This window comes from Oncorhynchus masou, chromosome 5, assembly GCF_036934945.1.
Source record: "Oncorhynchus masou masou isolate Uvic2021 chromosome 5, UVic_Omas_1.1, whole genome shotgun sequence".
NCBI lineage: Eukaryota > Metazoa > Chordata > Actinopteri > Salmoniformes > Salmonidae > Oncorhynchus > Oncorhynchus masou.
The window spans coordinates 27,623,032-27,647,648 of record NC_088216.1 but is presented as its reverse complement, the minus strand read 5'-3'; the positions used below and the strand labels follow the sequence as shown (position 1 = coordinate 27,647,648).

Genomic DNA, 24,617 nt, shown 5'->3' with positions numbered 1-24,617 from the left:
CCCCTCTCTCTCTCACTCTCCATCCCCTCGCTCACTCTCCATCCCCCCTCTCTCTCTCACTCTCCATCCCCTCTCTCTCACTCTCCATCCCCTCGCTCTCGCGCTCACTCTCCATCCCCCCTCTCTCACTCTCCATCTTCTCTCTCTCACTCTCCATCCCCTCTCTCTCTCTCACTCTCCATCCCCTCGCTCGCTCTCACTTTCCATCCCCCTCTCTCACTCTCCATCTTTTCTCTCTCACTCTCCATCCCCTCTCTCTCACTCTCCATACCCTCTCTCTCTCTCTCACTCTCCATCCCTCTCTCTCACTCTCCATCCCCCCTCTCTCACTCTCCATCCCCCTCTCTCACTCACCATCTCTCTCTCTCACTCTCCATCCCTCTCTCTCACTCTCCATCCCCCTCTCTCTCACTCTCCATCCCCCCTCTCTCTCACTCTCCATCTCCCTCTCTCTCACTCTCCATCTCCCTCTCTCTCACTCTCCACCCCCTCTCTCTCACTCTCCACCCCCTCTCTCTCACTCTCCATCCCCTCTCTCACTCTCCACCCCCCCTCTCTCACTCACCATCTTCTCTCTCTCACTCTCCATCCCCTCTCTCTCACTCTCCATCCCCTCTCTCTCACTCTCCATCCCCACTCTCTCTCACTCTCCACCCCCCCTCTCTCACTCACCATCTTCTCTCTCTCACTCTCCATCTTCTCTCTCTCACTCTCCATCCCCTCTCTCTCTCTCACTCTCCATCCCCTCGCTCGCTCTCACTTTCCATCCCCCCTCTCTCACTCTCCATCTTCTCTCTCTCACTCTCCATCCCCTCTCTCTCACTCTCCATACCCTCTCTCTCTCTCACTCTCCATCCCCTCTCTCTCACTCTCCATCCCCTCTCTCTCACTCTCCATCCCCCCTCTCTCACTCACCATCTTCTCTCTCTCACTCTCCATCCCCTCTCTCTCACTCTCCATCTCCCTCTCTCTCACTCTCCATCTCCCTCTCTCTCACTCTCCATCTCCCTCTCTCTCACTCTCCATCTCCCTCTCTCTCACTCTCCATCTCCCTCTCTCTCACTCTCCACCCCCTCTCTCTCACTCTCCATCCCCTCTCTCTACTTTCCTCCAATACTCTCCCAGTCTCTCTCCCAGGGCAACGTAGTGCCCTGTCACATTAACACACAGTGACGTCCAGGGTCCTGCCTCATAGTGGAAAGTGGCCCCCTGAAGCCCTATGTCTCAGTTGTCCACAAAGCCACTAAGCCCAGTGAATAAATGGCAGTCGGCAAAGCTAATGCAGGCTGAGGAACAGACATGTTTACATAAGGGAGTCATCAAGACAAGTGGAGGTGCCATACTTGACTATAGGCATTAGGGACTTATTGTAAGGATATACATGTGTGTGCTGTTGGTCCTGTTTGGCTCAGCTGGTAGAGCATGGCACTTGCAACCCCAAGGTTGTAGGTTTGATTCTCACGGGGGGCCAGTACAAGTAAGTGCTAAAATGTACGCACTCGCTACTATAATTTGCTGAATTACTCAAGTGTTTAAGCTTTTCCCAGTACATGCACAAGGATATGTTTCAGGGGACAGTACACTGTCAGCCCACAGGGGACAGTACACTGTCAGCCCACAGGGGACAGTACACTGTCAGCCCACAGGGGACAGTACACTGTCAGCCCACAGGGGACAGTACACTGTCAGCCCACAGGGGACAGTACACTGTCAGCCCACAGGGGACAGTACACTGTCAGCCCACAGGGGACAGTACACTGTCAGCCCACAGGGGACAGTACACTGTCAGCCCACAGGGGACAGTACACTGTCAGCCCACAGGGGACAGTACACTGTCAGCCCACAGGGGACAGTACACTGTCAGCCCACAGGGGACAGTACACTGTCAGCCCACAGGGGACAGTACACTGTCAGCCCACAGGGGACACTGACAGTGTGTGTGTCTGAATGTAAAGACATTGACAGAGGTAGCTGCACCTCGTGCCAGGCTCTCATACCTGCAGCCCTCACTTGACTTACAGCAGCCTTAGTCATTCTGCTCACACAGTGTGTAGCTGGGATTGGCGCTCTAGCTTGAGGTCGTCCTTGTCATTGACAGCATAGAAAGTCATGTTGACATTGAATGTCACTCACAATGCATCTACTGCTACATTACCCTTCCCATGGACTGCAGATGCAAATAACAGGTTGCTTTGTGTATAACACGGTCCTTTAAAATAGATGAAAAGATCAAATATATACTCTTCTTGATCTTGCTGTACCTATTATTTGCCCTTTCCATTAACATCCATTCAGTGCATGCCAAACCCATTACCCTTTCATATATTTTTATGCAATTTGGTCCCTATTCACACGTTGTTGTTTTTTTATCTGTGCCCATTTCTGGCCCTAATTGGGCTGTTTTCCCAAGCGCTGACTGGCTGTTGTGTGAGGAGGAGTGGGCTTCAAGGCTCCACTCAGTTTCAGAGTCTGACATCATGCACAACAGCATACAAGACACGGTGCAGAAATTACCCTACTGCCGGTGAAAGACATAGGATGAAAGAGAGAGAGGGGAAGGGAGTGTGTGTGTGTGTGTGTGTGTGTGTGTGTGTGTGTGTGTGTGTGTGTGTGTGTGTGTGTGTGTGTGTGTGTGTGTGTGTGTGTGTGTGTGTGTGTGTGTGTGTGTGTGTGTGTGTGTGTGTGTGTGTGTGTGTGTGTGTGTGTGTGTGTGAGAGAAAAACAGAGAGAGAAAAGGAGAGAGAGGGAGAGAGTGCTGATCCAAACTGAGCAGCGCAACTTCAGAGAAGCAGAAATCACAGAATGGGTTCTGAGAGCATTTGCTAAAGAAATGGGGGAAAGGGGTGGGGGGGTGAAGAGAGGAGGAGGGAGGAAGAGGAGGGGTGGAGAAGCTTTAATTACAACTGTGTAGTGGAGCCAGACAGATACAGCTAGTACCCTACACATACACTCGCTCTCTGTCCTCTTTCTCTCTCGTCCCTTCTTCTTTGGCGTGCACTTTGAAAGAGAGACAGACACAAAGGGGAAGTGACAGAAGTTGTCTGCTCTAATAGATTGAGAGCTCGCTTATCTCCCTCCATCTTTCCCTCTCTATTCCCCCCCCCCCCAGCTTTGAGTTTCGAATACTTTGTTGTCTCGCAAATAGTGAGTATCCCCAAACGAAAAGCGTCAGGACGTTATGGGCGTTTCGGAGAAACTGAAAGAGGGAAACTGAGAAAGGAATCGTCCGTTTTTTAAAACTTGTCTCACACTAACAGTTGCGTGTCTGGCGAACAGTAGCCTCGCCTGGCGAACAGTAGCCTCGCCTGGCGAACAGTAGCCTCGCCTGACGAACAGTAGCCTCGCCTGGCGAACAGTAGCCTCGCCTGACGAACAGTAGCCTCGCCTGGCGAACAGTAGCCTCGCCTGGCGAACAGTAGCCTCGCCTGGCGAACAGTAGCCCCGCCTGGCGAACAGTAGCCCCGCCTGGCGAACAGTAGCCCCGCCTGGCGAACAGTAGCCTCGCCTGACGAACAGTAGCCTCGCCTGGCGAACAGTAGCCTCGCCTGGCGAACAGTAGCCTCGCCTGGCGAACAGTAGCCTCGCCTGGCGAACAGTAGCCTCGCCTGGCGAACAGTAGCCTCGCCTGGCGAACAGTAGCCTCGCCTGGCGAACAGTAGCCTCGCCTGGCGAACGAGGCTAGGTTTGTTCTTTGAGAACATTTTCATGCATTACTGCTTGTTCTCATGTCATCGTCACTACACTCTTAGGAGAACGTTTTGGTTCCAAGTGAAACCTTTTTTGGGTCCAGGTAGCCGAAGAGTCCTTTAAGGTTCTAGATAGCACCTTTTTTTTCTTAGAGTATACTGTATATCCACTTACTCTTTTACCACACTATGACATTATTTATGGGGCCGCGGTGCTTTATTGTTTTGTGCAACTCTACAATTACTGCTACTTCCTGATTCAATACTTATTTACCTTATTCGGATTGGCTCAAAGCCCGATCCAGTGTGGTATGAAAACCTGCAACCCATGAGAAAGCTGGCTTCCTGTCCACATTTTGCAATCAATCCTTTTTTTCACTCCGTCAACTAATGAGTAGAAATCCCCCATGATAGCTATGATAATTAAACTGCATCTAATTACATCAAATTAAATTCCAGTTTGGAAATGGAGATGAGACCGAGAGGAGATTGCAGGCTTCACCCACTCGTCAAACACTGGTTCAATATACTTTGTTTCCACATAATATTCACTTTAAAGTATATCTCATGATGTTGAATCCACGTCGGAAACTAATGAATTTGCAGAAAGTCATCAACGTAAAAGGCATTCAGCCTTTTTCTCAGCCAACTTAAAAAAATAAAATTTGGGGTTAATTTTACATTTAATTCACCTTAGTTGAGAACTTAACCAAATGTAAATCAACACTAGACGTTGAACTGACATCTGTTGCCAGCTGGTAGGCAGACTTCTAGGATCAGAGCATTCTCAGCAAATCCTGACCTTAATACCTGTTAGTGCTGGAACATCCAAAACTGACCTTAGATCAGTGCTTTGCTGTAAACGGCATGGAGATTATAATATATAACATTGTGTTCACTCTGCTGCACAGTCTCTAGCGAACAGACTACCAGGGGCTCAACTCTATAGAGAGGAACAGGGAGGGGAGAGAGGAGAGGTGGCGAGGAGGGCAGGGAGAGAGGAGAGGTGGCGAGGAAGGGAGGGAGGAGAGGTGGCGAGGAGGGGAGAGAGGAGAGGTGGCGAGGAGGGGAGAGAGGGAGGTGGCGAGGAGGGGAGGGAGAGAGGAGAGGTGGCGAGGGAGGGGAGGGAGAGAGGAGAGGTGGCGAGGAAGGGAGGGAGGAGAGGTGGCGAGGAGGGGAGAGAGGAGAGGTGGCGAGGAGGGGAGGGAGAGAGGAGAGGTGGCGAGGAGGGGAGGGAGAGAGGAGAGGTGGCGAGGAAGGGAGGGAGGAGAGGTGGCGAGGAGGGGAGAGAGGAGAGGTGGCGAGGAGGGGAGGGAGAGAGGAGAGGTGGCGAGGAAGGGAGGGAGGAGAGGTGGCGAGGAGGGGAGAGAGGAGAGGTGGCGAGGAGGGGAGGGAGAGAGGAGAGGTGGTGAGGAGGGGAGGGAGAAAGGTGGATCCCATATGTCCAAAATAGATGTACCAGGCTGCGAAGATTTGCTGGAAACACACACACACACTGGCAAACCTACCTACTGGGAGTACATGAGTGTATGATGAGTGTGAATACATTTGCCCATATGCCTGTCTGTGTCTGTGTTAGAACGTATACATGAGGTACATTCAGAGATGTGTGTTGCTCTGCTCCAGTTCATCTTCCTGTAAGTGTCAACTATGTCATCTCTAGTCAAGCCTGACATGTACTTCACCCCATGAATATGCAAACAGCCTGTGGCCAATCTCACGAACACCTCACCCTGTTGCCTGCTCCCTAACTGCACACCTCACACCTCTATCTGAGACACTGCTGGGTGAGTCACATTGGGAGCCTGGCTACGATTGTACACACACACACACACACACACACACACACACACACACACACACACACACACACACACACACACACACACACACACACACACACACACACACACACACACACACACACACACAGCAAACTAGTACAGGAGGAACTACAGTACAGTATATTCCACTATATTCTATTTACTGTGTATCTTTTTCTCATGCCAGTGGGGGAGACAGAGAGACTTCACAATGAAGAACTCCTGGTGCACAGTATGTGTTATAGGATGATGTAGACACAGAGTCAGGATTTCTGTTGTGCTTGGTAGTGTATATTAAAGGTCTATGGGTGTTTATAATCTGTCCAAGAAAAAGCAACCTGACCCACTGGCAACCGATCTGCACAACACAACTGAAATGACCAGCATGTACAGCTCATGGTTTACAATCCACCACCACATCGGGCGATGCCTCCATTGTCCTCCACATAGAGACTTTTCACAGCGTTCACAACACGGCACAAAGATGATGCTGCGTTTAACAGCCCACTGAGTGCTGAAGGGTCCTTTGGCTCTGACACAACATGAAAAGAAACAGAGAGGGAGTGCTTTTTAGCATCCCACTGAAGTGGAGGAGAGGAAAGGGGTAGAGAGGAGAGGGGTGGAGAGGAAAGGGGTAGAGAGGAGAGGGGTGAAGATGAGAGGGGTGGAGAGGAGAGGGGTGGAGAGGAGAGGGGTAGAGAGGAGAGGGGTGGAGAGGAGAGGGGTGGAGAGAAGGGGGTAGAGAGGAGAGGGGTGGAGAGGAGAGGGGTGGAGAGGAGCGGGGTAGAGAGGAGAGGGGTGGAGAGGAGAGGGGTGGAGAGGAGAGGGGTGGAGAGGAGAGGGGTAGAGAGGAGAGGGGTGGAGAGGAGAGGGGTGGAGAGGAGAGGGGTAGAGAGGAGAGGGGTGGAGAGGAGAGGGGTAGAGAGGAGAGGGGTGGAGAGGAGAGGGGTAGAGAGGAGAGGGGTGGAGAGGAGAGGGGTAGAGAGGAGAGGGGGTGGAGAGAAGAGGGGTAGAGAGGAGGGGAGGAGAGGAGAGGAGGGGTAGAGAGGAGAGGCGTAGAGAGGAGAGGGGTGGAGAGGAGAGGGGTAGAGAGGAGAGGGGTGGAGAGGGGTGCTAGTGTGAAGTAAACAAGGCTGTCCATCAAGAGAGGAACACACACAGAGAAGTGAGGACAGTTTGTAGCACGGACCATGTCCTTCCATTAAGGGTGTGTTGTTGAACAGTGGCACTGGGTCGTTGTGCCCTGAGATGTGTGGGTGTTGGTGTGTGTGTGCGTGTATGTGTGTGTGTGTGTGTGTGGGGGGATTGGCCTCCCCTTTTCACCCTCTAATATGTGAACAGTCCAACTACACACCCCTCAAGTCACAACGTCACGGTCGTACTGTTATTGACACACACACACACACACACACACACACACACACACACACACACACACACACACACACACACACACACACACACACACACACACACACACACACACACACACACTCTGTTCAGTAGCCCTGTTAGAGACACTAATAGGGATATTCCTTTCAAGCCTCACCCACTCTCAGACCTGGGGTGAAATACGATGTGTGGTGACAATATATATTCAAGTGTGTGGTTGAAGCTGGGGAGAGTAATGGTGCTACAGGGATGTACGCCATGCCACCCCATGCTAAGTGGAGCACCCCAACACACTGTGACATAGTACCAGCCAAGAGAAGGACCAGACAGTCCTGTTAGCTCACCCGCTACTGAATCTTCAAATCTGATCGATTTGACTGAATCTGACATTTATTTTCAACTCAGATTTACGTTTAAGAAGAATGTAGGGTTATTCATAAGACGAGGGAAACAATCGATTAAGAAGACATTTTGAAGAATGTATTCGAGAAGGTATTGATTCACACAGTGCACAGTCAATTAGACTCCTAATATAAACAGAATTGAAATAGTTGCTATTCATACTGTTTGACTTGGTTTTGTTCATCTTCTCCTGGAGAGAAAGGACATACATTTAGTGTGGTAACAGCACTGTTTGCTTTATGGATAAACAACTGTTTCTATCCCATGTTAACTCATATTATAATTAGGTGGGTGCTTATGTTTGGCATATTTCACACGTGAATTGGAAATGACATTTTTGCATATCCCTCTCCCCCTGAGACACCCTCAGAGAGTGGGGTCAGAGCCAGGGCTCAGCCATTATTGACAGGAGACCCTGGAGCAATTAGGGTTAATTGCCTTGCTCAAGGACACATTGACAGATTTTTCACCTAGTCGGCTCTGGGATTTGAACCAGTGACCTTTCACTTACTGGCCCAATGCTCTTCTGTTATTTGATCTTCAAGCAGTGCAGACGGGTGTACTTTAATGAACACCTTTAAGATCTCAGAGCCTTGTTCATTGTCTTTCTTGTTGTAGCACGAAGGCTAAGACACTGATTTTCTACAGGTACCTTTCAGCGCATGTCAATATCCCTCGCAAACAAGGAAACTCCGTATGAAACACTAGGGTCCCCCTGGGAGAGCTCATGCTAATACTGTGTCCACTGAGGGTCAGCACAGAGACAAAGCTATGGTTGACTGGCTCCATAGAGCTATAGGAAGTAGACTATAACAAGTAGATTGGCCTGTGGCTGGCTCAATAGAGCTATAGGAAGTAGACTATAACAAGTAGATTGGCCTGTAGCTGGCTCAATAGAGCTATAGGAAGTAGACTATAACAAGTAGATTGGCCTGTAGCTGGCTCAATAGAGCTATAGGAAGTAGACTATAACAAGTAGATTGGCCTGTAGCTGGCTCAATAGAGCTATAGGAAGTAGACTGGCCTGTGGCTGGCTCAATAGAGCTATAGGAAGTAGACTGGCCTGTGGCTGGCTCAATAGAGCTATAGGAAGTAGACTATAACAAGTAGACTATAAGCAAGCTGGCTCAATAGAGCTATAGGAAGTAGACTATAACAAGTAGATTGGCCTGTAGCTGGCTCAATAGAGCTATAGGAAGTAGACTATAACAAGTAGATTGGCCTGTGGCTGGCTCGATAGAGCTATAGGAAGTAGACTATAACAAGTAGATTGGCCTGTAGAGCTGGCTAGAGCTATAGGAAGTAGACTATAACAAGTAGATTGGCCTGTGGCTGGCTCAATAGAGCTATAGGAAGTAGACTGGCCTGTGGCTGGCTCAATAGAGCTATAGGAAGTAGACTATAACAAGTAGATTGGCCTGTGGCTGGCTCAATAGAGCTATAGGAAGTAGACTATAACAAGTAGATTGGCCTGTAGCTGGCTCAATAGAGCTATAGGAAGTAGACTATAACAAGTAGATTGGCCTGTAGCTGGCTCAATAGAGCTATAGGAAGTAGACTATAACAAGTAGATTGGCCTGTAGCTAGCTCAATAGAGCTATAGGAAGTAGACTATAACAAGTAGATTAGAGCTATAGGAAGTAGACTATAACTGGCTGGCTGGCTCAATAGAGCTATAGGAAGTAGACTATAACAAGTAGATTGGCCTGTAGCTGGCTCAATAGAGCTATAGGAAGTAGACTATAACAAGTAGATTGGCCTGTAGCTGGCTAAATAGAGATGTATTTATAAAGCCCTTTTTACATCAGCAGATGTCACAAAGTGCTTATACAGAAACACAGACTATAAAACCCCAAACAGCAATCAATGGAGATGTAGAAGCACAGTGGCTAGGAACAACTCCCTAGAAAGGCAGGAACCTAGGAAGAAACCTAGAGAGGAACCAGGCTCAATAGAGCTGAGGGGTGGCCAGTCCTCTTCTGGCTGTGGAGAGTAGGCTATAAGAGTACATGGCCATAGAAGGAAGTAGACTTAACAGATTTAGCAGGCTCTTATTTCAAGATGTTCATAGATGACCAGCAGGGTCAAATAATAATAATCACAGTGGTTGTAGAGGGTGCAACAGGTCAGCACCTCTGGAGTAAATGTAAGTTGGCTTTTCATAGCTGAGCATTCCGAGGTCTAGACAGCAGGAGAGAGAGAGAGAGAGAGAGAGAGAGAGAGAGAGAGAGAGAGAGAGACATAGAGCTAAATAGAGACATAGTCAATGGTAGGCTTCGAGGGGACTCCTATGGTAGGTACACCTATAGCTCATCTCTTGGCAGTAGTACTGTAGACTACTTTATCACTGACCTCAACCCAGAGTCTCTCAGAGCGTTCACAGTCAGCCCACTGACACCCCTATCAGACCACAGCAAAATCACAGTCTACTTAAACAGAGCAATACTCAATCATGAGGCATCAAAGCCAAAGGAACTGAGTAACATTAAGAAATGCTATAGATGGAAGGAATGCAGTTTGGAGACCTACCAAAAAACAATTAGGCAACAACAAATTCAATCCCCTTTAGACAATTTCCTGGGTAAAACGTTCCACTGTAACAGTGAAGGTGTAAACTTGGCAGTAGAAAATCTTAACAGTATATTTGACCTCTCAGCTTCCTTTTCAAATCTAAAAATCTCAAATAGAAAACCGAAGAAAATTAGCAACAATGACAAATGGTTTGATGAAGAATGCAAAAATCTAAGAAAGAAATTGAGAAACCTGTCCAACCAAAAACATAGAGACCCGGAAAACCTGAGTCTATGCCTTCACTATGGTGAATCACTAAAACAATACAGAAATACACTACGGAAAAAGAAGGAACAGCATGTCAGAAATCAGCTCAATGTAATTGAAGAATCCATAGACTCTAACCACTTCTGGGAAAATTGGAAAACACTAAACAAACAACAACACAAAGAATTATCTATCCAAAATGGAGATGTATGGGTGAAAGGATTACTTTTTATCCTATAACAAAGAATAAAGAGCAAAAACATATACATGATCAAATACAGATCTTAGAATCAACTATCAAAGACTACCAGAACCCACTGGATTCTCCAATTACAATGAATGAGTTACAGGACAAAATAAAAACCCTCCAACCCAAAAAGGCCTGTGGTGTTGATGGTATCCTCAATGAAATGATCAAATATACAGACAACAAATTCCAATTGGCTATACTAAAACTCTTTAACATCATCCTTAGCTCTGGCATCTTCTCCAATATTTAGAACCAAGGACTGATCACCCCAATCCACAAAAATGGAGACAAATTTGATCCCAATAACTACCGTGGAATAGCGTCAACAGTGACCTTGGGAAAATCCTCTGCATTATCATTAACAGCGTACACTTCCTCAATGAAAACAATGTACTGAGCAAATGTCAAATTGGCTTTTTACCAAATTACCGTACAACAGACCATGTATTCACCCTGCACACCCTGATTGACAACCAAACAAACCAAAACAAAGGCAAAGTCTTTTCATGCTTTGTTGATTTCAAAAAAACTTCGACTCAATTTGGCATGAGGGTCTGCTATACAAACTGATGGAAAGTGGTGTTGGGGGTAAAACATATAACATTATAAAATCCATGTACACAAACAACAAGTGTGCGGTTAAAATTGTCAAAAAACACACACATTTCTTCACACAGGGTCGGGGTTATGGACAGGGATGCAGCTTAAGCCCCACCCTCTTCAACATATAATCCAGACGGATTGATGCACAAGGGCCTAGAAAAGTCTGCAGCCACCCAACCTCACCCTACTAGAATCCGGAGCAGAGCAAATGTCTGCTGTTTGCTGAAGATCTGGTACTTCTGTCACCAACCAAGGAGGTCATACAGCAGCACCTAGATCTTATGCACAGATTCTGTCAGACCTGGGCCCTGACAGTAAATCTCAGTAAGACCAAAATAATGGTGTTCCAAAAAAGGTCCAGTCACCAGAACCACAAATACAAATTCCATCTAGACACTGTTGCCCTAGAGCACACAAAAAACTATACATACCTTGGCCTAAACGTCAGCGCCACAGGTAACTTCCACAAAGCTGTGAACGATCTGACAGACAAGGCAAGAAGGGCATTCTATGCCATCAAAAGGAACATAAATTTCAACATACCAATTAGGATTTGGCTAAAAATACTTGAATCAGTCATAGAGCCCATTGCCCTTTATGGTTGTGAGGTCTGGGGTCCGCTCACCAACCAAGACTTCACAAAATGGGACAAACACCAAATTGAGACTCTGCACGCAGAATTCTGCAAAAATATCCTCTGTGTACAACGTAGAACACCAAATAATGCATGCAGAGCAGAATTAGGCCGATACCCACTAATTATCAAAATCCAGAAAAGAGCCGTTAAATTCTATAACCACCTAAAAGGAAGCGATTCTCAAACCTTCCACAACAAAGCCATCACCTACAGAGAGATGAACCTGGAGAAGAGTTTTTTATTTTTTTTATTTTTTTAATTTCACCTTTATTTAACCAGGTAGGCTAGTTGAGAACAAGTTCTCATTTGCAACTGTGACCTGGCCAAGATAAAGCTTAGCAGTGTGAACAGACAACACAGAGTTACACATGGAGTAAACAATTAACAAGTCAATAACACAGTACAAAAAAAGGGGAGTCTATATACATTGTGTGCAAAAGGCATGAGGAGGTAGGCGAATAATTACAATTTTGCAGATTAGCACTGGAGTGATAAATGATCAGATGGTCATGTACAGGTAGAGATACTGGTGTGCAAAAGAGCAGAAAAGTAAATCAATAAAAACAGTGTGGGGATGAGGTAGGTGAAAATGGGTGGGCTATTTACCAATAGACTATGTACAGCTGCAGCGATCGGTTAGCTGCTCAGATAGCACATGTTTGAAGTTGGTGAGGGAGATAAAAGTCTCCAACTTCAGGGATTTTTGCAATTCGTTCCAGTCACAGGCAGCAGAGTACTGGAACGAAAGGCGGCCAAATGAGGTGTTGGCTTTAGGGATGAGCAGTGAGATACACCTGCTGGAGTGCGTGCTACGGATGGGTGTTGCCATCGTGACCAGTGAACTGAGATAAGGCGGAGCTTTACCTAGCATGGACTTGTAGATGAGTCCCCTAAGCAAGCTGGTCCTGGGGCTCTGTGCACAAACACAAACACACACTACAGAGCCCCAGGACAGCAGCACAAATAGACCCAACCAAATCACGAGAAAACAAAAAGATAATTACTTGACACATTGGAAAGAATTAACAAAAAAACAGAGCAAACTAGAATGCTATTTGGCCCTACACAGAGAGTACACAGCGGCAGAATACCTGACCACTTTGACTGACCCAAAATTAAGGAAAGCTTTGACAATGTACAGACTCAGCGAGCATAGCCTTGCTATTGAGAAAGGCCGCCGTAGGCAGACATGGCTCTCAAGAGAAGACAGGCTATGTGCTCACTGCCCACAAAATGAGGTGGAAACTGAGCTGCACATCCTAACCTCCTGCCCAATGTATGACCATATTAGAGAGACATATTTCCCTCAGATTACACAGATCCACAAAGAATTCGAAAACAAATCCAATTTTGAAAAACTCCCATATCTACTGGGTAAAATTCCACAGTGTGCCATCAGAGCAGCAAGATTTGTGATCTTGTGTCCTTTACCATTTGTACATTGTTAAAAAACACTGTATATATATATATATATATATATATATATAATACGACATTGGTAATGTCTTTATTGTTTTGAAACTTCTGTATGTGTGATGTCTACTGTTAATTTTTATTGTTTATTTCACTTTATATATTATCTACCTTACTTGCTTTAGCAATGTTAACACATGTTTCCCATGTCACTAAAGCCCTTGAATTGAATTGAATTGAATTGAATTGAATTGAGAGAGAGAGAGAGAGAGAGAGAGAGAGAGAGAGAGAGAGAAAGAGAAAGACAGAGAGACAGAGAGAGAGAGAGACAGACAGACAGACAGACAGACAGACAGACAGACAGACAGACAGACAGACAGACAGACAGACAGACAGACAGACAGACAGAGAACTGGAAGTCAACAGAGAATTCAAGTCAACCTGTCTAACTGCTCCGCGAGGCTCAGAGACTCATCTTTCCTTCTATTCACAGCTCTGTTTTTCTGTTGTTCTTTTGAATTTCTTTTCACGTTGGAATCAGCTGTCAGGGCTGGCTTTGGTTGTCTGTACATCCTCCAGGGTGATAAAAGACTCAATGCAAAATACAGAGACAGACAGACAGACAGACAGACAGACAGACAGACAGACAGATGTAAACAGCAGGTCCGAGACAAGGTACCACGTCCAGTGAACAGGTCAGGGTTCCACAGGCAAAACAGCAGAAACTGGATCAGCAGCAAGACCAGGTGGACTGAGGACAGGGACAGCCCGGAGTCATCAGGCCAGGTAGTCCTGAGGCACGGTCCTAAGGCTCAGTAGACTGGCTTGTAGCTGAATCTGGATACACTCTTGGAAAAAAAGGGCAGCTTTCTACCTGGAACCGAAAGGTTTCGACCAGAAACCGAATAGGTTTCTTCAAAGGGTTCTCCTATGGGTACAGCCGAAGAACCCTTTAAGGTTCTAGATAGTACTTTTTATTCTAAGATTGTAGAGTTATAACAACTACACTGACATGAGGCTATAACTCTAAGAGCTACAGTACGTGGAGTGGTCTGACCTGTAGCTGACTCTGAGGGAATTGCCTGATTGTGGATGTCTCTCTGGGGATGCAGCAAGTACAGTGGATTGACTTGTAACTGACCCTACAGCATGTCGATGACCTATAGTTGACTGTTGAGCTGATGTATTCTGACTCCCTAGTGGAATGTTCATGTTAATGATTTGACCTCTAATATGTGAGGTAATTACCAGCGGGCTGTGTGGTCACATTGTGCCTTTGGGCGATTCCACGCGAGCGAAAAACATTTTTTTATGACTCAGATTGTTCTGGCAATTCTCACATAGAAACTTCATTGGGAGGAATGTTAGAAATGTTGTTGTTTTTTGTACTTTTTGTATTTGTACCATTTTGGAGAAAATCATGAAGAAAGTGACTTTTTTAGGCCCTTTTTCGACCTGCCTCCTGTAAGACACTATGATCTGTGAACCGTACATGATACAGACGACACCATGGTGTCGTTCTGCTCTTTTATAGTGTGCTCTATCATAAGGAGCATGTCTCGATTCTGACGTCATATTCAGTTATTCAACGTTAGACATCTTGTTTAAAACGCTACCCTCTACAACAACATACAAGTTCCATAGTGGGCTCTCTGCCAATTCTAAAGGTATGATCAATTATATGAGCACCACCAACAGCATGAATGGGAAAATGGATTCAAAAGGAAATTTAACTTGCCGACTGACCAATCCTAAAGCTGTGATTGGTTAATTGCCTATAATTGAAATATATATATGTATAAAATTGGTCATATCATTAAAAGTACCAGAGAGCCCACTCTGGAAATGTGACGTGTTTGAACAATATGTCTAAAACTAAACTAAATCAGAAAGGGTCATTTTGAGATATTTATATATTTTATGTTGAATAAATGATTGTGGGAATGTGTATTTCAGAGTCTAGACATACATACTTGAGAGAACACGACAAGGAGTATAATGACACCATGAAGTCGTCTGTATCATGTATCGTTTCACAGATCATCGTGTCTTACAGGATGACTTTCTCGAAAATTGTTTGTGATACAAATGTAAAAACCGTGTTAAACATCCTTCCTCCCTATGAAGTTTCTACGTGAGATACAGTACCCCAAAAATATTTTACGCTGCCGCTGGCCTGTAATCGCCACTTTACTAACTGATCCAGGGTCAGTGTGTGGTTTGCTCCTAAAACTACTGTTAACTGGTAGCCTTCAATTTAACCACCAGACCGTTGATCTAAGCTTCTGGCTGGATCACAAATGCCTTTTTAATTGGCATTTAGTTAATAAAAATAACCTCAATTACCTCCATTACATTATTATAATGACCCTTTTAACACAGCAGCCAATGAGATCAAATGGAGTGTTTCCATGTACCAATATGATCACAGGAAGACGTTTCCGTGTCCAAATGACCATCGCGATCATTACGGCTCGTCAGGAGTCAATGACAGCTAGGACGGTCGTCAAGGTAACACGTCACACGGCGAGGGGTTGACACAGCGATGCGTTAGGACCCCAAGGACACGATGTCACTCACTGTCACACAGGGGCCTCCTCTGTCACCGTGGAGGGAGATAACTACTGGATTGCGTGGGGGGAGGGGGGAGGAAGAGAGAGAAAAGTAGAGAGAGGGAGAGAGAGAAGAGAGTAGAGAAAGAGACAGAGGCAATGAGACGGATTCTAGAAGAGAGTAGTGAGAGTTCAAAGAGAGGTGGGGAGAGAGGGGGAGAGAGGGAGTGAGAGAGGGAGAGATAATAGGCAGAAAAGAAAGAACGATAGAACGAAAGAACGAAAGAAGAAAGAAAGAAAGAAAGGAGAGAAAGGAGAGAAAGGAGAGGGTGAGGAGATGGTGTGGAGAAAAGTGAGAGAGAGAGATAATAGGTTGCCGTGGAAAGAAAAAATGGTGACCTTCTCCCACAGTTCTCCTGTAGAGGACTTAATCTGCTGTAATTACCTGACAAGTCAATAGGACTGGAGTGTGATGGCGGAGAGGCCTCACACCAGGTGACTACCATGACAGTCACACCTCATACCCACTGGCATGATAATAGAGCAGACAAGAATATACAGTGACCTCTCTGTCTTAAAGGGAATGGTCTCAGATACTTTTAGTCATAGGGTTGTATGCCACAGGGCAGTGGTGTGAAGTACTTAAGTAAAACTACTTTAAAGTACTACTTAAGTCGTTTTTTCTGGTATCTTTACTTTACTTCACTATTTATATTTTTGACAACTTTTACTTTTACTTCACTACATTCCTAAAAAAAATATTGTACTCTTCACTCCATACATTTTCCCTGACACCCAAAAGTACTCGTTACATTTTGACAGGAAAATGGTCCAATTCACACACTTATCTATAAAACATCCCTGGTCATCCCTACTGCCTCTGATCTGTTAGACTCATTAAACACAAATGCTTTGTTTGTAAACTATGTGTGAGTATTGGAGTGTGCCCCTATCTATCCATCAATAACAAAACAATAACTAAAAAAGTGTGCAATCTGGTTTTACTTTTACGTTTGATACTTTAGTACAGTTTAGCAATTCCATGTACTTTTGATACTTGCGTATATTTATAACCAAATACTTTTATTCAAGTAGTATTTTCTGGGGGACTTGAGTCATTTTCTATGAAGGTATCTTTACTTTTACTCAAGTATGGCAATTGAGTACTTTTCCCACCACTACAACATGGCACTATTTGAGCTTTGTGTTCCTTTATTCTTCCAATTGGTTGGTTGGTACTGGTTGGGGTAGGCAGCTCACTCCAGATGATTATCACTACCACCAAACCTCATACCCACTGACATTATGATGGGAAGAATATACTGTGACCTCGCTGCCTTAAAGGGAATGGTCCAGTGCTGTATCTGAGCTATGAGTTTCTCTCACCTTTCAGTGACCATCCCTTTATGGTTTTCTAAGCGACAGTCTGGTATCTTGGGAATAGTTCAATGGTCATTTTATTATATATATATATATATATATTTCTAGGACAAAAACAGTCCATGTGACTCCAGGTGAAAGCCACAAACCCTTATTGATGTCACTTGTTAAATCCACTTCAATCAGTGTAGATGAAGGGGGGGATATTTACGCCGTGAAACAATAGAGAAATGGATTGTGTACGCGTGGGGTATGGTAGTAGATGTCAGGCGCACCGGTTTGAGTGGAACTGCAACACTGCCGGGTTTTTCACACTCCACGTGAGCCAGCATCCCTGTGTAATGCTTTTGACACCTTGTAGAGTCCATTCCCCGACAAATCGAGGCTGTTCTGAGGGCAAAACGGGGTGCAACTAAAAATGAGGAAGGTGTCCCTAATATACAGTGCATTCGGAAAGTATTCAGACTCCTTCACTTTTTCCACATTTTGTTACGTTACAGCCTTAATATAAAATTGATTCAATAGTTTTTTCCCCTCATCAATCTACACACAATACCCCATAATGACAAAGCATAACATAAGTATTCAGAACCTTTACTCAGTACTTTGTTGAAGCACCTTTAGTGGCGGTCAAAAGCCTCAAGTTTTCTTGGGGATGACGCTACAAGCGTGACACACCTGTATTTGGGGAGTTTCTCCCATTCGTCTCTACAGATTCTTTCAAGCTCTGTCAGGTTGGATGGGAAGCACAGCTATTTTCAGGTCTCTCCAGAGATGTCCGATCGGGTTCAAGTCCAGGCTCTGGTTGGGCCACTCAATGACATTCAGAGGCTTGTCCCGAAGCCACCCCTGCTGTGTGCTTAGGTTCGTTGTCTTGTTGGAAGGTAAACCTTTGCCCCAGTCTGAGGTCCTGAGCGCCCTGGAGCAGGTTTTCATCAAGGATCTTTCTGTATTTTGCTCTGTTCATCTTTCCTTCGATCCTGACTAGTCTCCCAGTCCCAGCTGCTGAAAAACATCCCCACAGCATGATTTTTTTCTCTTTTATTTATTGATTATAACCACGGTGATGTTGTTGGTGCTATCGTGTTTGAAGAGGTATTTATAGATCTTGAAATGTTGCTATTTTCTACATAACTATTCTATTGTGAAGTCCCATCTCCACAGAGGAACTCTGACGCTTTTTCAGAGTGACCATCGGGATCTTGGTCACCTCCCTGACCAAGGCCCTTCTCACCCGATTGCTCAGTTTGGCCCGACGGCCAGCTCAAGGAAGAGTCTTGGTGGTTCCAAACTTCTTCCATTTGAGAATGATGGAGGCCACTGTGTGCTCGGGGACCTTCAGTGCTGCAGAAATGTTTTGGTACTCTTCCCCAGATCTGTGCCTCGCCACAATCCTGTCTTGGAGCTCTACGGACAATTCCTTCCTCATGGCTTGGTTTTTGCTCTGCACTATCAACTGTGGGAACTTATATAGACAGGTCTGTGCCTGTCCAAATCATGTCGAATCAATTGAATTCAGCACAGGTGGACTCCAATCAAGTTCTAGAAACATCTCAAGGATAATCAATGGAAACAGGATGCACCTGAGCAAAATTTCGAGTCTAATGGCAAAAGGTCTGAATACTTATGTAAAAAAAAAAATATTTTACCTTTATTTTACTAGGCAAGTCAGTTAAGAACAAATTCTTATTTTCAATGACGGCCTAGGAACAGTGGGTTAACTGCCTGTTCAGGAGCAGAACGACAGATTTTGTACCTTGTCAGCTCGGGAATTTGAACTTGCAACCTTTCGGTTACTAGTCCAATGCTCCAACCACTAGGCTACACTGCCGCCCCAAATAAGGCAGTTCTGTTTTTTTTAATACATTTTCTAAAATAAAAAAATAAAAACTGTTTTCACTTTGTCATTATGGGATATTGTGTGTAGATTGATGAGTATAAATTTGTATTTAATCCATTTTACAATAAGGCTGTAACGTAACAAAATGTGGAAAAAGTAAAGGGGTCTGAATTCACTGCAACATGTGACAATTTCAAAGATTTTACTGAGTTAAAATTTATATAAGGAAATCAGTCAATTGAAATCAATAAATTAGGCCTAATCTATGGATTTCACATGACTGGGCAGGGGTGCACCCCGAAACGGTCCCCGGGTGAAGAAGCCGGATGTGGAGGTCCTGGACTGGTGTGGTTACACATGGTCTACGGTTGTGAGGCCGGTTGGACGTACTGCCAAATTCTCTAAAACGATGCTGGAGGCAGCTTATGTTAGAGAACTTAACATTCATTTAATGGCAACAGCTCTGGTGGACATTCCTGCAGTCAGCATGCCAATTACATGCTATCTCAAAACGTGCGGCATTGTGTTGTGTGACAAAACTGCACATTTTAGAGTGGCCTATTATTGTGCCCAGCACAAGGTGCACCTGTGTAATGATCATGCTGTTTAATCAGCTTCTTGTTATGCCACACCTGATCCGGTGGATGGATTACCACTAACAGCGATGTAAACAAATGTGTGCACAACATTTGAGAGAAGTAAGCTTGTGCATGGAATTTTTCTGGGATTTTTTATAACAGCTCATGAAACATGGGACCAACACCTTACATCCAGCGTTCATATTTTAGTTCAGTGTATATCGTTCCAATGGTCCAGTTAGTTAGAGCATGGTGGATGTGTAGCACATGGGTAGCACAGCGAATAGCTAGCTTTTCACGTGGCACCGACTGGTAAGACAAGGCGGTCTTTTAAATACCTCAAGATGTGTTATTGCACATTGTGTCAATGAAGGTTTGCCAGAAAGGTATCTTATTCATCTTCAGAAAATATTCATTACATTGTAATCCTTAAATGTTATTTCAGACAGTCTGGCCCAATATGTTGTCTGGCTGTGTTTTATATAGAGCTGTTGTCTAAGTAGATTGATTGTGTATATGACCTTGGGTTGTCTAGCCAGCAACCACCACATAATCCTATAAAGAGAAGCGGAACAGTCAAAGCATCAAGAGGATAAAGAGCCTGGCCTTACACACACACGCACGCACGCACGCACGCACACACACACACACACACACACACACACACACACACACACACGCACACACGCACACACGAACACACGAACACACGAACACACGCATACACACGCACACACACACGCACGCACACACGCACGCACGCACACACATGAACACACGCATACACACACACGCGCATACACGCACGCACGCACACGCACACACACACACACAGTGTCTGCACCTACGACCTCTCTTATTCACTAGGGTGAAATAAATACAGCCGTGGTTACACGTAATTGCATCCCCCGGAGTGCGGGGAATGTCAACACGATTAGTTCCACGTCATAGTTTCGTAACTCAGGCCATTGCGGCAGTGTGTACCATTATAAATTATACTCTAGGTGGTAGGAAGTCTGGGAGTACTTAATGTACTTAATGTTTTAGCCTGAGCTAGGCAGGCAAAGTATGCTGCTAGCACATGAAGCTATAGGGCAGAAAGAGAAGGATGCTTACTTAATGATATGAATTGGAGACTGGGCTTGGCTAAATAGTAAGCGTTCCGCGCTCTCTTGTTATTGGGCTTTTATCGATTGTTTACTACCTCTTACTTACTCTCTCTCTCTCTCTCTCTCTCTCTCTCTCTCTCTCTCTCTCTCTCTCTCTCCCTCCCTCTCTCTGTGTAGTGATGGGGGGAGTGGAGTCTCGTGGGGTGCTTAGGAAGATCAGTGACATGCTGGAGGTGATCCTGAAGAGGATGGACAGCCTCTCCAAACTGGACAACAGCACCACCAGCGACACCCGCCGTCTGGATGAACTCAGCTCGGCCATCAACAGGTACGGTCTGGATGAACTGTAGGTACGGTCTAGATGAACTCAGCTCGGCCATCAACAGGTACGGTCTGGATGAACTCAGCTCGGCCATCAACAGGTACGGTCTGGATGAACTCAGCTCGGCCATCAACAGGTACGGTCTGGATGAACTCAGCTCGGTCATCAACAGGTACGGTCTGGATGAACTCAGCTCGGCCATCAACAGGTACGGTCTGGATGGAGTGGTGGGCTTAGGACAGACCTTCCTTGTCTTCCCTTTTTCTCACTCACTCTTTCCTCCTCTCTTGTTGACCGTCCTCCTCTATGCTCTTGTTTGTTTTCCTGGTCAGTTCTTCCTCCCTTTCTTCCTCCTCATCTTTTTCCTCCTCTCTTGTTATTCTCTTCATACCCTTCTCTTTCTCTCCTCTTTTGGCTGCCAGGCAGTCTTGCCTGATCTCAGCAGCTTTACTATTTGATACAGGAAACAGGGTTGTCTGAAATTGTCACTACCTTCTTCCCAGCACAGATCCTCTTTCTGTCCCAATGTCCAATTTGACTGTCTGTGCTCTCCTTTCAATCCCTTTAACTGCATTTCACATCCAACTTCTAAGGGTCAGGTTCAAATCTGTGGAAGGACAGTGACAGGACAGACAATGAAAGGGGAATGACAGCTAGGAAGGCCAAGGCTAGCAATGGCACATACAATGGGCTGAACCAAAGCTGTCGTGGGGCATACATGCATGTGGTCCAGGAGCCGAGAGCGTTACCGCTCGATCAGACTCCGGCTCTAGAATCCCTTGTGTCTATAGCCACCAGAATCAGGCCTGGTTAAATAATGCCAGACGAACACTTCGGTTCAGCACTGCATGCGAAAATGGGAGCGGAGGGTGTGATATGTATTGTCTGGCGCAGATGTTAACTTGAATCAATATCTGGTCATGTTCCTCTCTTGCGTAAAGACTGTTTCACTCTACCTACTAATTTGAGCCAGTTTGCTACAACCGGAAAATATTCCTGCAGCAACAACAAATGTCATTTGTTATGTGGATTATAAATAACCCCCTCGAGTCGATTGACACACCAGCGCGTCAATCTAAGTTACATAACAACAACAAAAATCCCCATCAAAATCAGTCAGTTTAAGCTAAAGATATCTGTTTCTTTGCATTGGACGTGTCTCAATCCACCACATCCGCCCGTGTCGCACGTCCGTATCTGCTGTGAAAGGAGGCAGAGCTGGAGCGGTGTTTGTCAGACCATGAGACATCCTGAATGTCTTCTCACGTAAACGTCTGCAGTGTACGAACGGTTTAACCTTACGGCTTAACGAACGGTTTAACCTTTGACCCCCACAAGTGTCAGGAGACCCGTCTAAAGTTGGTACCATCGTTGTGCCAACTTCTGTTTGGAAGCTTCCGAACCGCTTGGGCTACAAACTAATGGGAAAGGGGGGATTTGCTCTACGAACCCTAAAGTGTCACAGGACTCTTCTGAAGGTAATAGTTTTAAAAAACGGATGGAAGTATGAAGGTAGTTTTGTGCCTAACCCCAAAAAAGAGATTAAATATGTGTAAAAATAAATAAATATCTATATACAGCACCAGTCAAAAGTCTGGATACATCTACTAAGGATAGGGGTTTTTCTTTATTTTTACTATTTTCTACATTGTAGAATACTAGTGAAGACATCAAAACTATGAGATAACACCTAGAAGAATCTCAAATATATTTTGATTTCTTTAACATGTTTTTGGTTACTACATGATTCCATATGTGTTATTTCATGGTTTTGATGTCTTCACTATTATTCTACAACTTAGAAAATAGAGATAAATAAAGAAAAACCTTTGAGTGAGTAGGTGTTTCCAACCTTGTAATATATATATATATATCATTCTGTTTATTTTTTAATGGCCAAATGAATCAGTCAGTTAATCAATAATGCATTTCCATCTACTGTATGGTCAATGCATCTCTAATTACTGGAAGTAGTGTGAGTACAGTTACTCTGCTTTGTAATATCCCTGTTGAGTTGTCATGGTGACCTAAAGAGCTGAACTGTCATTGGACCAGATCCCCTGAGTGGCCCCCAGGGAGAGTTTGGCCCCAGGCAAGGTATCCCTATGGCCCCTAAGGCTTAGAACTCTGTGACTTGGTGATGTGCCCTCTAAAACACATGACCTACACCACTCTATGTATCTGTCACTATGGGACTGTGCTAACAGACATGAGTAAGAAAGGGAGAGAAAAGAAAGCGATAGGGGAGAGGGGAAGGGAGAGAAATAGAATGAAAGAGAAGAAACAGAGCGATGAGGAGGATGGCAGAGGGCAGAGAGCAGAGAGAGCAGAGAGAGCAGAGAGAGCAGAGAGAGAGAGAGAGAGGAGAGAGAGAGAGAGAGAGAGAGAGAGAGAGAGAGAGAGAGAGAGAGGAGAGAGAGAGAGAGAGAGAGAGAGAGAGAGAGAGAGAGAGAGAGAGAGAGAGAGAGAGAGAGAGAGAGAGAGAGAGAGAGAGAGGAGAGAGGAGAGAGAGAGAGGAAAGAGAGTAAAAGAAGAAAGAAGAGCAATACTGTTGTGAGGCAAAAGACGGCGGGAGAGATTAATAACCAGAGAGAGTTCTCCGTATTACGTGACATCACGCAATCAAAAAATATCCCATCGTCTTTGGCCCAAACCTTATGAGGAGAGAAAATTGTTACAGAGACACATTAAAGGATAATTATGATGAAAGATTACAGGCCTATACATATTTGATGTACTGGGATGGCACGCTCTTCAGAATAACATATTCCTCTGGATTGAACGGAGGCAGACGCCTCCTTTACTATTAAACAGACAAGCTAGAGAAGAGAGGAAGAGAGAGCAACATGAGAGAGAGCAACATGGAGGAGGGGGAGGAAATAGGTTTTGGTGATTCAATCATTCAATTCCGTTTCCCCTGTTTGGATTCGTTTGGTTTGTTTCTTGTGTGTTCCCGGAAAAGGAATAACTTGACGGAGCGAACTCAGAGGGCGGGAGAGAGAAAAAGAGAGAGAGAGAAAAAGAGAGAGAGAGATAGACGGGGAGAGAGAAAAAGAGAGGGGAATTCGACAGCTAATGATAGAGTGTAGAAAGTAAGTGAAATAGAGAAAAGAGATGGAGAGGGAGAGGGAGATTAGAAGTAGAGATGAGTGATGTAATAGGAATCACAGTCCACTGGAGCAGAGAGAGACGTGGCTTGATCCTTCCGCGGCAGAGTCGCCGACTGTAAATGTGTGCGCGTTCCTCTGCGTACAGTATGCGTGAGCGTGCATGTGTGTGTGCGTGTGAGTGTGCGTGCTTGTGTGTGTGTTCCTCTCTGTGTCCTTTGTGCACCTCCATTAATCCTCGTGTGCTCCGTCAGAGGGCTGTGCTCTGTGCTTTGGTCCTGTGCCCAGTCTAGCAGCCTTTAACCACCTCAGGTGAACCATCTAACCCCCTCAATGAGACTGTCCGACAACTCTCCTCTCCCTCCACAGCCACTCTCCAAGACAAAGTGATTCCAAATGATGTGTCCTGCTGTTGGACACCAAATCTAACTGGGCTTCTGGCTTTAATTATTAGAGACACCTCAGGAAATCCATTTATTCTAGTCCAAGACAAAGACAGCTGTCCATCCAGTAAGGTAGGCCACAAAGCTCCAGGAATTGTCTTTTGCTCATAGATAACAATTCCTGGCTGTTCTATGCCCTCTACTAAGCCCCTGCTTAGAGCCCCTGCAGTTGTAGGATCTTAATTTGATCCCTCTTTTGTTGCTGAGAATTTTCCTGCAAAGCAGGAGATGCAAACGTGTAGTGTATTTCAGTTATAAAAGGTTTCTAAAGTTTGTCATTTCCACTTTGAAATTTCAGACTT

At 45.3% G+C, this 24,617-nt stretch overlaps 1 protein-coding gene across 1 annotated transcript in view; it reads left to right on the top strand.

Annotated features, from left to right (window-relative positions):
• LOC135539032 (alpha-1,6-mannosylglycoprotein 6-beta-N-acetylglucosaminyltransferase B-like) overlaps nucleotides 1-24,617 on the top strand; it is a 174,336-nt gene that overhangs the window by 37,192 nt on the left and 112,527 nt on the right. Inside the window, exon 3 of the mRNA XM_064964919.1 lies at nucleotides 20,621-20,771. Coding sequence (XP_064820991.1) covers nucleotides 20,621-20,771 — 151 coding nt within the window. The remainder of the gene's footprint in view (nucleotides 1-20,620; nucleotides 20,772-24,617) is intronic.